This window comes from Pyrus communis, chromosome 9 (genome assembly GCF_041283825.1).
Source record: "Pyrus communis isolate YQ-2024b chromosome 9, ASM4128382v1, whole genome shotgun sequence".
In the NCBI taxonomy this organism is placed as follows: domain Eukaryota; kingdom Viridiplantae; phylum Streptophyta; class Magnoliopsida; order Rosales; family Rosaceae; genus Pyrus; species Pyrus communis.
The window spans coordinates 266,940-282,440 of record NC_142573.1 but is presented as its reverse complement, the minus strand read 5'-3'; the positions used below and the strand labels follow the sequence as shown (position 1 = coordinate 282,440).

The 15,501-nt window shown below is 36.5% G+C and overlaps 2 protein-coding genes and 1 long non-coding RNA gene across 3 annotated transcripts; 1 reads left to right on the top strand and 2 right to left on the bottom strand.

Annotated features, from left to right (window-relative positions):
• Positions 1-6,375: 6,375 nt before the first annotated feature.
• Positions 6,376-7,345, bottom strand: LOC137739199 (uncharacterized). Its single transcript, XM_068478746.2, has one exon. The coding sequence runs from the start codon at positions 7,146-7,148 to the stop codon at positions 6,582-6,584; it is 567 nt and encodes a 188-aa protein (XP_068334847.2). The 5' UTR covers positions 7,149-7,345; the 3' UTR covers positions 6,376-6,581.
• Positions 7,346-8,044: 699 nt separating this feature from the next.
• LOC137739169 (uncharacterized) lies at positions 8,045-8,869 on the bottom strand. The gene is made up of 2 exons (XR_011069086.2): positions 8,584-8,869; positions 8,045-8,422 (listed from the first exon to the last, which is right to left on the bottom strand). It is a non-coding gene; the product is annotated as an uncharacterized LOC137739169 (long non-coding RNA).
• A 1,200-nt stretch (positions 8,870-10,069) lies between these two features.
• Positions 10,070-14,353, top strand: LOC137739167 (long chain base biosynthesis protein 2a). Its single transcript, XM_068478682.2, has 12 exons — positions 10,070-10,615; positions 10,710-10,775; positions 10,917-11,005; positions 11,111-11,256; positions 11,343-11,467; positions 11,549-11,642; positions 12,049-12,212; positions 12,501-12,662; positions 13,117-13,243; positions 13,408-13,574; positions 13,673-13,780; positions 13,932-14,353. Exons 1-12 carry the CDS (start codon positions 10,490-10,492, stop codon positions 14,028-14,030), a joined length of 1,473 nt encoding a protein of 490 aa, XP_068334783.1. The 5' UTR covers positions 10,070-10,489; the 3' UTR covers positions 14,031-14,353.
• The last annotated feature ends 1,148 nt before the right edge of the window (positions 14,354-15,501 follow it).

Here is a 15,501-nt window from a genome sequence, read left to right as displayed (position 1 = left end):
GTCAGGATTCAATCAACGACTCGCCCACACACACATGTGTCAATCTTGTAGGAGTGTGATATTGTACATTATTTTTACTGAAAATATGACTTTAGCCCATGAAACTCAATTTTCTCCACATAAAACCCGACGTAAATTTTTTGCTCAAATAAAACCCATTGACTAGACACCACATAAGCAAATTCATTAATTATATTTGACTTTATCCATTTAAAAATGTTGGGATGCCTAAAACATCCTTGTTGAATATTTAATGTACACAATTAATTCTATGCAAATTGTAAGGAAGAATTAATGATTTTACAAAAATAATATTTTGCATATAAATGTAGGGATTTGTTGGTTAGTTTGGCTCTCGATTCCAATTTTACCATTACAACGTGTCCATATTATATATAGGTAAATTATTGTACTTCAAAATATATAAAAAAAAAATTGTTGTCAAAGTAAAAATATATAAATTAAAGGAGATAAAAATTGTAGGTAAATTAATTTTAGGACAAAGAAAAAGAAAAGAACCAAGTATAGGTAAATTATTTACATATACAGCCTAGATATCTGATTCACATAAAAAATGTAGGTAAATCACGTGTGCATAATTTACCTACTATTATTGAAATTTACCTACTTGCATAATTTAGGGAAAATGCCAACAAAACATGAGAATATTATTTGCATATATCACAGGTAAATTGTCAAAAGAAATATGAGAATATTTTGTTTATATAATGTAGGTAAATTACAGACAATATGGCGATATTATTTATATAGGTAAAGTAGGGACGCTTAACTATTATATATAAGGAGAATAATTACACCGAATAATAATGTAGTCATTATTTAAAGTAATGCACTAGATTGTTGTAGAAATTAAAAATAAATAAATAGAAAAAACATCAGGATGATTAATTAGATTTTAAGCCCCTTGATTGAAGCTAATTTTCAAGTGTGGGTTGTGGCAAAAATAGTAAATAATTTGTATTAGTAGGTTACTTATATTCTTATGTGGCAGTTTATTTGACTTTTGGGTTTTTGTTGAATGTTTAATTATTTGTGGGTTTATGTTTAGAAATCATGATTTTTCAGAACCAATGTCTAATGAACTCTTATTTTTACTTCTCACATATTTTTATAATATTCAATCGTTGGATTAGATGAATATAAGAGGATGAATAGTCAACAAAATTTTCATTTTCCAATATGCTTTCGTGTCACAATATATTAATTATTCTTTTGGATAATTCAATTATAATGAAATTAAAAATCAATTAAGAATTGAAATTTACAGAAAAACTTGCAAAAGATATTCACATTGCATTATCTGGATAGTGCTCACAAAAATATAAAACCATCGTACAATTGTACTTTGATTTTACTCGATTTCACACCGTACTAGTTTTAGTCAGTGAGAGACATACAATTTTAACGAAATTTTCCTAATCGTCATCTCTCTACATATGTTTAGTTGCTAAATTTGATTAGTGAAACAAAAAAGTATCTGATCCCGAGTGATATACAGGAACAAGGCCCCCAATAATAAGGCAAAGTTACTTTGATTGGCTTAAGGGCGCAAATGCCCTTTCTGTTTTTAGTCAAACCTGCATGTTTACTTGTTCTCGAAATAAAATTTAATCAAATTAGACGCAATTACGATGATAAGCCTCTCACATTTCAATTTATATGAAAGGAAGTTTTCCTATCTTCCAAAAATGTAATGCTTAAGGACGACAAAACTTTAAAATAAATAAAAGTCTTTTTTTTTATTGATTTTTTAATCTTTTTTTCTTGACGAAAAGTATTGTTGTATCGATATTCTAAAATTGTATAAGAATTTGCAACTTCAGTGATTAAGAACATTTTCTTTATGCACTCAATATTTTGTTTTAGACTCCTGACTCCTCAAGCATTGTCATATGACAAAAGTTTTGCAATACCGCTCATGCTAATGAAGTATTAAGATGATTTTAGCGAGCAACATACAATTTATTATTTGTAAATACCATGAGCTTGTTTGTTATTTAATGTCTTTGGAGAGATTTTTCAGCGTACACGGATTACAGGACGAAACACCACATATTATACAATTGGAGGGATACTTAAATTTTTTTTATTTTTTATAATCATATATGATGTTTCGTTTCTATTCCAAAAACCTTGAAAAGTCTCTTATGTCCTTGGCACTAGGGGAGCATAGTAATTAATAATAGCATAGGTATAGGTCTATATAGGGAGAGAATTATGGAAGCTAGGTCGTATGGTATAGTGGTATATAAATAGTGGACGGTGGGATAAATGTTGCGTGACATGTACTTTTTAGAAATCTCCAATGATTGTTTGAATTATTTATGTATGTTATGTATGCACTGTGAACAGTGGCGGTCAAATGTTGACGCCAAGTGGTGATGTGCTACTGTGTGTTAGTGCTTTGATTTCCCAATTTTATCTGCTTGCCGTTAAAACTTTTCCAAGTGAGATAGAAAGAAAGTAAGAGAGCCCCAGAGCAAAGTTGATTAGGAATTTGGAGCTTCGATATGGCCATGTGGTGGTGGGCACCATATACCCCCACCCTTTTGTGACTTGTTAATTGTTACCCTTTGCTTTTGGCATTGGCGACTTCTTGCCCGCCACGTATATCTAGTTTATTGGCCAATATCCTAAGACGGGTCCTAATTTTTGAAAAAATTTGAAAACACGATATGGTACTTCATATGTCATAATACAAGTTATTGGTGTTCTCGATCCACTAAAAGATCTCTCTTAGTTTCTTTACTTATGAAATGACTCATTACACATAAACAGCATAAAGATTTTCACTTTCATTTTCTTTAAAGAGGTGTGTTATCCACACACCATATTTTTATTCTCAATTTATGTCCGTTGATATTCTTCAAATACTTCTTAAAACGAACCAGGATCTGCTTTGTATATTTTTCTTAGTTAAAATACCATGCAGCCTTGCATAATATAAGACTTAGATAAACATGCAGAAGATCTTGATCCTCTCAAAAGAAAAAAGAAAAATAATAATAATGAAAATAGTTTGAAAACTTTGAGTTAAGGACAAAATAAAAGGTAAAGTGAATAGTACTATAATTGACTTTTTAGTGCAAAAATGTAGTTTTTCGTTAAAATAAACAGTACCGAGAGTTTTTCGTTATAAAAAAACAAACCAAGAAGTGAGAAGAAGTCCACCTTCCCTACTAAATGGTAAATATACACACGACACGAACAAGGTCTGAAGACTTGGGCGCCTGCATGACTTTTATTACCAAAGCCGCCGAGGAAGCAAAGTTCACTTTAACTTGGTTAAGAGTGGAACAAATTAAAATGAAAAGTCCTTGTTTTGGTTATATAATTATTGAGAGTAGTTTCTAGGCTGGCAATATTTGTCTGGCATAAGCCTACTACTGTACTTACTACTGCCAACTAATACGTAATACAACCATGAATTTTGTTTAATGCAATCATCCAATCACAGTATCGGAATTTGCATTCGAAAGCCGGGAGTGGTTAGGCCAAGAGGGGCATAATTAAATAGAATTGTAGCCCCACTCCCATATAATTACAAGGACTTGGGGCTTACATAATTCAACAAGCTGAAAGCCACCAAAGTCATATATATATGATTTTTAACACATGTCATCATCATTTCTTCCATCTTCCTCTCTATATATCTTGCTGCCTCAATTATTGACTAGTATTGCACCCATGTGATGGGAGGTTCATCAAGTTTACACAACTACCTAATTCAAAGTTTCAAATCACACTTATTTACTGCTATTCGGGTAATTAGTTTTAGTTACGAGAGTGTGTGTTGGGGATGATTGTATCTTGTGATCACCAAACAGCACACACGAAACGTCAAACCCTTATATTTTGGTCCCACCCTTTGGTGCCCTATTCCATACGGCATACGTGCCTCTGGACGGACGTAAGAATTTATCGGGTGTCCGTGTACTATGCTCTATAGTTGTACAAAATTTGGTATCCGAGAAAGGAAATGGGAACAAAAAGATTGAGGGTAGAGGGCTAGAGAGGGTAGAGGGCATGCGATATCATAACGCATGAAATTGAAGGTGCACCGTGGTCTGCCGCTACTGCGTTTTCGAACCTTTGGTGAAAGTAGGCTGAAAGCGACTGAGACGAGAGAGGCAAGGCAAATATATTATGTATAATTGTCATAACTTATAAAACTTGGCCCCAAGACTGCCAACTCCAAGTCCAAGCAAGTGATATGGTAGCTAGAAGTCTGTCCCCACACTCGTGGCTTGATAGTAAGTAATCCAAACTTAGCAAACCACGACAGTACGAATGGGTGGTCATGGTTGTCCTCGTTGTCGTGGTCGTGGTCTCCCGGACAAAACTACATGGTATCTGTATAAACAAGAGTGAGAGAGAGAAACTGGGAAATTAAAGGACCACATAACTTTTGTTACTGTTTGCTAATAGCTAGCTAGGTTGATGTTAATGATGACGATGACGTCATCTTCCCTTTCCCTTTTGGAAGAAGAAGGAAGAAGAACAATTAGAATTGACAAACCTAGGAAAACCTAGGTAGGGCAAGGGCAAGGGCTAAGGCTATGGGAGGCATGCAATGCAATGCAATGCCAAGGGAAGGGAATGCGATGCATGTGATCTTTGTGGTGGTGGCGGTGTTGAACATGGGGATTCAGACTTACTTTTAGCTTTTATAAACAAGCGACACACTACATGGTGCGTAGCACTAGTACAAGTTCCCTGTTGGGTGTTTTTTTGCACCGTGAAAACACACGGCCATGACCCATTCCATGTAAGTCATTTTACTAGGCTCGATTGATAGAGTGAAATGGTTACGCCTTTTCAGTTATCGGTCCACCAGAGTGAAACGATCTCCACTTATGGGCCAACGCCCAAGGGGGGGTAAGGATGCTTCCAACTTCCAAGATTGAACATGCCCAAGGCTTTTAACATCTCAAAACAAAATGGGGAGTGTCCAAAAGAAGACGAAAATGGGAATAAGGAAATCATTTCAGTTCGATATCATAGACCAAAAGAAAAGTGGAAAAGAAAGAAAAAGAAACAAGAAACAAGAAAAGACCAACTGCATAGATAGACAAAGGGGGGCAGCATAGACCATATAATTTGCACCTCTCAACTCCACAAAATACGTGCATAACAACCAGTAAAATCTACGACATAGTCATCTCCGGTTACCCATATGTTGCGTCAGCCAAGGGAAGAGGAGAAGAAATAGAGCAACATTTATACGACCAACACCCAACGGAAAACATGCATTACAGGCAAGTCACAATCCCCTGTCTCCAGATGGCACCACAGATTGGGGACAATAGAACTTGATCCTCGATTCCTCATATAGTCAAACTACGATGGGTAGCAAACAATGGAGAAACATAACCCTTGACCTCTAGTATGATTTGGGGATTGGAAAATTAAAAAAGCAATCACCAGCCTTGCAGATAAGTACTAAAATTTTCATATGCAAAGAAGATTAGGTATAACCAATGCTTATATTTACCGACACTGAAGTCTTCCAGATCCAGACTGACCACATAGGCAACGCAATTCATAATCCACAGACAATATAAAGAGACTAAGATTCGGCCAAATTAAGTAGATTTAAACGAAACAAAATGCTATAGGTAAGGATCACATCAAAATCATTCCTCCATTCTCCATTGGACCATTCCAAGTAATGGTATTTCCATGCGATTGGAAAAAGGAGCAATCAATAATAATAGACGGATACCCTATCACAGATTATCCACTTGTATGACGATAACTTCAGAACTACAATGTGATTTGGCCTGTACCACATCACAGAATCCCACATAGCATCATACCTAGTGACCTAGCTCAGAACTGCAACTTTGGCATAGGCAAGTGATGTTCTTCAAAAGGCTAATTGATAAATCACTTCCTTAACTAGAGCTAAGGGTTACTAAATCTTCTCCCCTTTTTCTCCTTGAAGTGACCTTGCTATTTTTAGCCAAGGCAAAATCTTCAGCAAGACAGTCCAGCTTTAAACCTTAACGATGCCTGTGCAAATAGTAAGACTAACAACCTGGAAATCCCCATAGGGGGTCAGGGACTTGAGGGAGATGGTACTAAAACTACAGAAAGAGGGATACATTTATGCTTAGCCTAGTCAACCTGAAGAACATTCCCTTTCCCAAAATAAGTGACGAGGTCTTTGTTTCAAAAGTTCGGCATGTTTGCGCTCTCAAAACTTTTGTCTTCCTAACAAAAAGTTTGAGTTTTGATCAAGTTTTCCCACATGATTTCTAAAATTACAGCTTGTAGCCACTGCTCTGCCATGTTACAAAAAAGCATAAACATATGCACACAAACTTCAAAACTGAACTTGAAGAAGGATAATACCGACGGCATGATAGAATCCAATAAGGACTAAATACTTAGATTGAATTACATAAAGTATTCACAGCCTTAGCTGCAATGTTTTCGCATAGAGCAACTAATTAGCATAACCTCATCGAATCACTTGCTACTAATACTTTTTTGCAAAACATAATGTCAATTTTTGCCTGCTAATTTTGGTGGTTTTACTGACCTTCCTCCTCAAATCAATCATCGCTGTCATCGCTGTCATCTTCTTCTTCGTTTCCAATGTCATTAGCAATGTAAACCCCTGGCTGCACCTGCCGTCTTCGAGTCCTCGAAGGAAGAATGTTATCCAAATCGACCTCCGCAAGAGGATCATCCGACAAATCACTGTCTCCGTCTTCGAATTCGCTTCCACCGTCGCTCGAATCATCGTCGCTGTCGTCGTCATCTTCTTCTACCAGTTTCCCTTTGCCCTTGTCATCTCTCATAATGCCCTTCCCCTTGGGATTCACCTCCGCCTTCCCATTAGACTTTTCACAGTCGTTTTCTGCTTCGTAATCTTCCTCCTCGTCTTCGTCTTCGAGGTCAGCACTGGCTTCAAACTTACAGATTTTCTCTTCGCCAGCGGAGGAATTGTTGTGGAAATTTTCTGGGTTTTGAGTTTGAGGTTCGGCAGCCAACGGACTGTGATGGGGAACTTCAAGCTTCTGGGTTTTGTTGGGGCAGTCGGGCTGGTCACCGCAGCTGAGATCGGGTTTGCGCTTCGCGGGAAATTTGAGTTCGCCTTGGTCCTTGGTCTCAGCCATGGGTGATTGAGCTTTAGTGAGAGGTTAACAAGGAGAGAGATTGGAGCTCTTGGTCTTGGGTGGTAAGTTTAGGGTTTTGAAACGCCACAAAGAGTAGTCGAGGGGATGCCAATTCGTACGAGAGGTCTGCCGCCTGCCGCATCGAGAATTTTTCCCTCGGTTTCAATCTTACTTTTTTAGGGCTTTCTTTGTTAGAAAATTGCGCCATATTTATATTCATTTAAGTTACTTAGTATTTTTCTAAAATACATAAGGTAGTTTTTCGATATTGTCTAAAAATAAGTGCACGAATAATATTATTAAAAATTTTAAACCACATCTATTATAATATTCATATTCACTCGTTATGCTCATACCTCGTACCAAATCCTCCCCAAAACCTATTTTTACCCAATTTGAAGGAATTTATTGTTGTTTGCTTTATTCTTATGGTCATTTTTTGTTTTGTCAAATTATGACTCTTAGCCACAATTATGTGACTTTGTTAACTTATATGCACAAATATATCGTTAGATGTCATTGTTCCACGTGACATCAAATTGGCTTCCATATGAGCCAAAAATGAACTCACCGACCATTATGAAAGAAAAACAAAGATTAAATCACCAACAACAGAACACTTCCAAACTTCCTACTGCATTATGAACCTTTTCAGCTCCTACTGCCATAAACAATTGGACTCCTTGCATTGACATAATCAGTTGGACTAAACAAGTCCCTATGACCCAACGGAGCACTTCCACGCAGTACAAGAGATGAAACTGGATGAAGAGATCATGAATTTGTCTCACTTATTCTATACGTCTCAGTTTCCAATTCTTCATCAGTGAGTCTGCTAACTGTTTCAGCAAAGGCCATTCAATTATAAATATAGTTTACCGTCATAGTCAAACTACTGCCATATAAAAGCTACAAGGAAATCATAAAATAACATCAATTGAATTGTTGTCTAGCAATTCATCATCATCTTCTCAACTGATGAATGCTTTTCTTGTCCTCAAGTACAACCAGTTGCCTATGTATTGCTTATTTATTCAACATAATGCAATATACAAACCAAAATGAATTACATGGGCATCACACACAAGGAAAAAGTATTACTAATCACTGAAGTAATTGAGTGCATCACCTGACCTAAATCGAAGGTGCTTTTATTAGAACCTTTGCAGGTTGCACTAGTCCCCCAATACGATTCCCATATACTTCTTTGAGGCATTTAATCAAACAACTTGGAGGCCAAATATGCATAGTACCTGCAAAAGTGGAAAGCAGAACTAGAAATGCAGAAAGTCACAAAACAAAGATAAATTGTGATTCCTGTTTCAATCAACAACCATAAGTTCGTTTTCGAAACATACAACGCACGAAAAAAAAATTATTCAAAGTTTGGAAGAATTGAAAATAAAATTTTCAAGGTTTGGGTGAAAAATCATACCTGAGACATCTCAGAGGATCAACTCGACTAGAGTAGGAATGGCGTCGTACTGAGCAGAGAGATCAAAAGCCAAATTGCGTCGGACACTTTCTTCTGCTCGACATGAGAATCGGTGAAAAAGGCAATAGCTTGACATATAGGTGGAATGGCCTGTTCATATTCGTCTACCGTGAAAAGAAATCAGAGGGGTTAGGATTGGATTTTGGATGGCATTTGGTATTTATACCACCGCTTTCAAATTCATCAAAATCCTTCGCCTAATAAAATCCTACTAAATATTTGAGATTTTGACTACACCTATACTTGTGTGGATTTTTTTTTTTAAATCATAATTGACTATCTCTAAATTTGGATGGATTTTCAAAATCCTATTAAATCCTAATTTGATTACATCATGATTTCAGAATATTTTAAAATCTTAATTAACTACACCTAAATTTCAAACTTGATTAAAATCCTATTAGAGCATCTCCAAAGGAGATGTCAAAATGTCCAAATCAGCAATAATGGTAACAAAAGACAACATTAATGTTTTCCAACTGAGAAGCGCCTACGCTCTGAATACATTAGCATGGGATAACATCATAGGATTTCGGTCCTATTCTGTTGGCCTTCGGGATCGGAGTAATGATTAACAGGGACAGTCGGGGGCATTCGTATTTCATAGTCAGAGGTGAAATTCTTGAATTTTGCTTCTAGAGCTTCCAGTATATCTTCAGTTTGTGCAGGATGCCAGCAACTACTCCCCAGAACAAGATCTCTGCAAATATCACATATAAGAGGGTTCCCAGCCTCTCCGAGTGCCATACATCGATGAAAACATGGTTCTGGATCCAATTCACCTGTCAAAAGTTATGGAGAATTTCTCCATTCGTTAGATTACATTTTCCGGAAATTGTGACGAAACAATGGAAAACTTAGGATGACAATTGACAAGGAGTGTTGGGATACTTGCCAAATTTGACAGCACCTTGCTTTTTATTAACTTTTTCTTGGTTTAAACCATTATCCTTTTGTTTCTTTGCATTCCCAATTCAAAGAAAATACATATGAATTATTATTTTTGTTTAAAATTTAACATATTGGTTGGAGATCAAAAGTTTAAAAATGCCAAAGTGCCACGTAAGCCTTCAAATTTAAATTTTAAGTTTAAAATTTGACATCTCATTTGAAGATGGTCTTAAATTCTATTTCTACATCCTCTTAAGCTGTAACGCATTCAACTTTATTTCCCACTAAAATAATATTAACTTTTTCTTGGTTTAAACCATTATCCTTTTGTTTCTTTGCATTCCCAATGCAAAGAAAATACATATGAATTATTATTTTTGTTTAAAATTTAACATATCGGTTGGAGATCAAAAGTTTAAAAATGTCAAAGTGCCACGTAAGCTTTCAAATTTAAATTTTAAGTTTAAAATTTGACATCTCATTTAAAGATGATATTAAATTCTATTTCTACATCCTCTTAAGTTGTAACGCATTCAACTTTATTTCCCACTAAAATAATTCGTTGTTTATTTTTGGTGGGAATTATTCGCCGTTTCTAATGACCTGGTAAGCGTAAAATATTCCCAATTTGATATTGGCTCGGAAATTTTCGGCAGCGCCAACGCGGTCACTGAATTGAATCCACAAAGTGGGGCACCAAAAACAGATTGGACGACTATACACCACCACCTTCCTCCTATCTCCTCTCATTCTCTTCCCCATCTGAGTCTGACCCATCCAACGGGTCAACCCGACTCGAATACCGGATCTACACCGCATCTCTGAACTACGTACCCTCAGAAACTCCTACTCACAGCTCCGAAATTCCCAGATTCCCCGATCCAGTTCTCGTCGCCAAGCTTCAAACAGCTTAAACGACGTAGCTTTCGGATCATACAATCGTCCCACCGCAAAAATGATTGCTATCCCTTATTTAACCGCGTTAACCACGTACTTCAGCTATGGATTGCTCTTCGTTTTCGGCCAAGTCAGAGATTTCTTCCGCAAAATCATCGACTGGTGGAGTGCTAGCAATTTGCAGGTTCCGTAATCTTTGTACATAATTTTGTTTCTATTGTTTAGTTTTTCCTGTAAATTTTATGTTTAAAAAGGCATTGTTTTGTTGCAAAAATCAGGGTTATGCTCCAATCTGTTTAGGACTTGAAGATTTCTATATTCGCCGGCTTTATCTTCGAATTCAGGTATATTGTTATTCATTTGATTGTGTTATATTTCTTCAACTGTATGAAATGGATGCAGCTGGTCCTGCAATTACGCATGAATTCCATGGAGTCCCTTAAACATAATTATTGATAATTCTGGTTAATTTTTTAACTGGTCAGGACTGTTTCAATAGGCCTATTGCAAGTGCTCCTGATGCTTGGTTTGATGTGGTTGAACGCTACTCCAATGACTACAACAAAACACTCAAGTAACGATTACAAATTTCCTCCGATTCCGCAATTTCATGTATATTTCGCGCCTTCTGTTATGTTTTCTTGATTTATTTTCTCATTGTGTAACTCGGCTGATGCAGGCTAACCAAAAAAACCAGTAGATGCCTTAACTTGGGATCTTACAATTACCTTGGCTTTGCTGCATCTGATGAGTACTGCACACCTCGCGCTATTGAGACGTTGAAAAAATATTCTCCCAGTACATGTAGTAGCCGAGTTGACGGCGGTCGGTATACTAATTCTACTTTGCAAGGAAAATTTGTTTGAGCTATTTTTCTAAATGAATTTACCATGATACGCTTCTATCACCAGGCACCACGGATTTGCATAATGAGCTGGAAGAGTGTGTTGCAAATTTTGTTGGGAAACCTGCTGCTGTAGTTTTCGGAATGGGTTATGTCACAAACTCTGCTATCCTTCCTGTTCTGATGGGGAAGGTCTGCATCTTTTCTCAAATGTATGACTTCTAATTTTGTGCTTACATTCCTTATCTGAATATGTGCCATTTGACTTTACAGGGAGGCTTGATTGTTAGTGATTCTTTGAACCACAACTCCATTGTCAATGGCGCAAGAGGATCTGGAGCTAGAGTTTGTGTTTTCCAACACAATAGTAAGTTCATTAGTTACTATATTGTATAGCGTGGATGCTGAGGATTTGTTCTTGGCATAAATTCTACATTTCAGGTTTTAAATGATGGCGTATATTTTTATACAAAGAGAGCACACTGAGTAAGTGTTAGTTTATATTTAATTGCAAATGTGGGGTTAGGCAGGAGTTTTGCAAGTAAATGACAGGTTTTTCAGTTATTTGCCCGTTTTCCTAATCCGTGTTATGGATTTATTTAATTACTCGAATGAAAGGGCTGTTAATCGGATATGCATTTCCAATATGTTGCTTCTCTCTCTGAGATGTTGATGATAACATGAATAGAGTTTTACTCATTAAAATTAAAAGAAAAACGTGAAGCTCAGGTTGGAGGTTGCACCCTTATATCTACTTGTTGCTTTATTTACAGCTCCTGCTCATTTAGAGGAAGTTTTGAGAGAAAAAATTGCAGAGGGTCAGCCTAGGACCCGCAGACCCTGGAAGAAGATAATTGTCATTGTGGAGGGGATATACAGCATGGAAGGGGAGCTTTGCAAACTTCCTGAGATTATAGCAATCTGCAAAAAATATAAGGTTGCACCTTGGTAACTTTCACTTCAATATATGTTGTTTGGTCTCCTAGTTCTATGCAGTATACTTTCATTTTTCACAGTATATTTTCTTATGGGTTTGTCTAAAACTTAGAGACACAAGCATATTAACGGTCATTCGTCACAACAGAGAATAAAATCAACATTCTGTGAAGCATTCTTTAACGGAATGTATTACTTTTCTAATTAATTGGGAAATACCTTACTAAACTATTGCTGAGCAGTTTGGATATTATGTATTTATTCTCTGCTACTTCCTTTCTTGTCTTAGGCATATACATATTTGGATGAGGCCCACAGCATTGGAGCGGTAGGGAAAACTGGAAGAGGTGTTTGTGAGCTCTTAGGTGTCAATACAGCTGATGTAGATATCATGATGGGAACATTTACCAAATCATTTGGATCATGTGGTGGCTATATTGCAGGATCTAAGGTTTTTTTTTTGAACTTTCCTTATACTTTGAATTTGTTGATCAGTGTGTGGTATGATCTAGCCAGCCTCTCAATGTGGAAAAGGCATTCATTGAAATAGGAGAGACTCAATTCTGCATAATCTATATGACTGGCTGGCTGGCTGTCGGTATCTTTACTTAAGTGGTATTTCTGGATGATCAACCTGACTGAACACACTTTTTAACTCTTAGCTGAAAAGCATTTGTTGATTTTGGGAGAAGGCTTTCTCCGTTTCATGATACATTGGTTTATTTGATTCTTAGCTGTTAGACAAATTACCATGTATTGAGTTTTTATATTCTCTTCATAACAAACACTTTGACATGCCTCAGTTATGCCATCCTTTTATTCACATGGTGTGTCTTTGCAGAGTTATTTAAAAGACATCATGAGCTCTTTATTGAATTTAACGTGGTCAATGCTGTTATGTCCAGGAGCTTATACAATACTTGAAGTACACTTGCCCTGCTCATCTTTATGCAACTTCAATATCACCACCAGCTGCCCAACAAATAATATGCGCCATAAAGGTCCTTCTTGGAGAGGATGGTTCCAATAGAGGTGCTGATAGATACTTGTTTCTGCCTCCTCAATTTCTCTTTGTTTTTGTTTTCTTCTGTTTTCTTTGGTATGTCTTGTTTTTAGTAGATATTCTGCAAATGTCTTTAGCCTTTAATGCTTCTTCTCTATAGACGATGACTGAAAGAGTTTTTGTTTCCTTGTAGGCGCCCAAAAACTTGCACGTATACGGGAGAATAGCAACTTTTTCAGGTCAGAACTACAAAAAATGGGTTTTGAGGTTTTGGGGGATAATGACTCTCCAGTAATGCCAATTATGCTTTACAACCCAGCCAAAATTCCTGCCTTTTCACGGGAGTGCCTCAAGCAGAATGTGAGTCCATAGTGCCACCACAGTTGTCCGCTATGGTTATAGTTTTCTGTTGCTCCTAAGTCAACTTAAATTACCCTTAATGAATGGTGCTGTTACAGGTAGCTGTTGTGACAGTAGCATTTCCAGCAACCCCGCTACTGTTGGCAAGGGCACGTATATGCATATCCGCATCTCATACAAGGGAAGACTTGATCAAAGCCTTGGAGGTAAATTCATGTATAACTTGTTCTATTGGACATCCATTCCCTGGCTTCATGTTATTCCAAGTATATGCAACATCCTTGTAACACAGTTGCAATATTGGTTGCAATGTGAGAGTTTGTGCCTTGACATTGTTTTGGGGTTTGGTTCTTTCAGGTCATCGGCAGGGTTGGCGATCTGGTGGGTATAAAATACTTCCCTGCTGAACCAAAGAAGGTGCAGGCCGAAGAAGAAAGGTTGCTGAAGCTGGACTGATTAGCAAAAGTGCAGATGGAGGGATGCCTTAGAGCATTGAATGGTCATTTGTGAGGCATAAAAGGGGCCGGGGTAGCTGGACTAGAGTCTAGGATATATGATCACGTATGTCAGTCTGTACCTTGTGATTTAACTTGCGTTGTCATCAGCTCCCGTTGTAATGTGGTACTCTCTATATCAAAGGTCTGCACCGTGCTTCGCTCGAATAGGGCGTTTTTTGTTCATACATGGTCGATTTCACCCTCATTCATGCGTTGGGAGGGATAGTATTTCACTGTTCTAACTTCTACTAGTTTTGTTTATTTATATCGGTTTTCTCTTTTCTTCGTACGAGTTGTACAAATGGAACCTGTTAGTTTGCGACCAGAATTTGCTATTTTTGTTAGTTATTTTCCATCAATTACAATGACAAATGGTCAACTCAATGTCTATCTTTTCTTCACCTGAACAGTTCAGAAAATTCAAAATTAAATGGGCGAATTGCAAGGCCAATTTGCATGATTACCTTGGTATTGCTGTAATTAGAATTTACTCATGGTGATGCTGATTAATTTATAGATACAAATTTTAAAATTTAAAATTATTCAATGATGATAAATAGGATAATGAGTATTAATGCCACTTGAAGATGGTGAACAAAAATGCACTCTTATTTACTCGAGGTGTGGAGTCTAAGTTAAGAGTTGTTAATTTATCACTTTATTTATCCGAACAAAAAAAAAGAATAATACTAAGCATATCACCTATTTAAATATTAATTAACGTATTTATTTTCTATTAATGACACGTGATATGGTTTGCAAATTGCAAATATAGTCTAAAAAATTGATTTACCTAGTATTGCTAAAAAATAAACATCATTTGATTCACTTTTGCATGGCATCCAAGTGGCAGCGGAAGCATATTTGATGTTAAAAGAGGAGTGAGCGATTAGGGGCAAAAAAGGCATTTCCCAAATTTACCCGCAATACAATGTATAGTGCAAAATTTTTTCCTTATGTCACCATTTTAATTTTGATCATTAATTATTTTATTGTTTTTATAGTTATGTTTGAGTCTCAAAATTTTGTTCACGTATAAATCTGTTGATGCCCCTCATTTCAAATATATAAATTTTATTTTACCTCTGAAAAAGGTATGTCCCAAAACTTCCAGCTATATATTTTACAATAAAATATATTTCAAAATTTAAATTATAAAGAAGAAAATTCGAATTCGAACACTAAAAGAGGAGTACATTTCCTCGAGCTCATGTCAGCACAAAAATTCAAAGTTTTAAATGGAAATGGATGTAATAAATAAAAAGAAAAGGCGAAGTCCGAATGTGAATCAGATTAAGTGGCGTAAAATCTGGAAATCAGATGGAGCCTAGAGGTCTGTTTTTTCAGTCAGTTAAATCAGATAGCCGTAGATTTTCGGAATTAAACGATCCCGGCCGTGCGTTTTAATAAATTAGGCTTGATGTGATTAG

Coding starts and splice junctions, on each gene's coding strand:
- LOC137739199 (XM_068478746.2), bottom strand. CDS start 7,148: ATGGCTGAGACCAAGGACCAAGGCGAACTCAAATTTCCCGCGAAGCGC.
- LOC137739167 (XM_068478682.2), top strand. CDS start 10,490: ATGATTGCTATCCCTTATTTAACCGCGTTAACCACGTACTTCAGCTAT. Junction 10,776..10,916: donor GGCTTTATCTTCGAATTCAG/GTATATTGTTAT, acceptor TTAACTGGTCAG/GACTGTTTCAATAGGCCTAT. Junction 13,244..13,407: donor AGAGGATGGTTCCAATAGAG/GTGCTGATAGAT, acceptor GTTTCCTTGTAG/GCGCCCAAAAACTTGCACGT.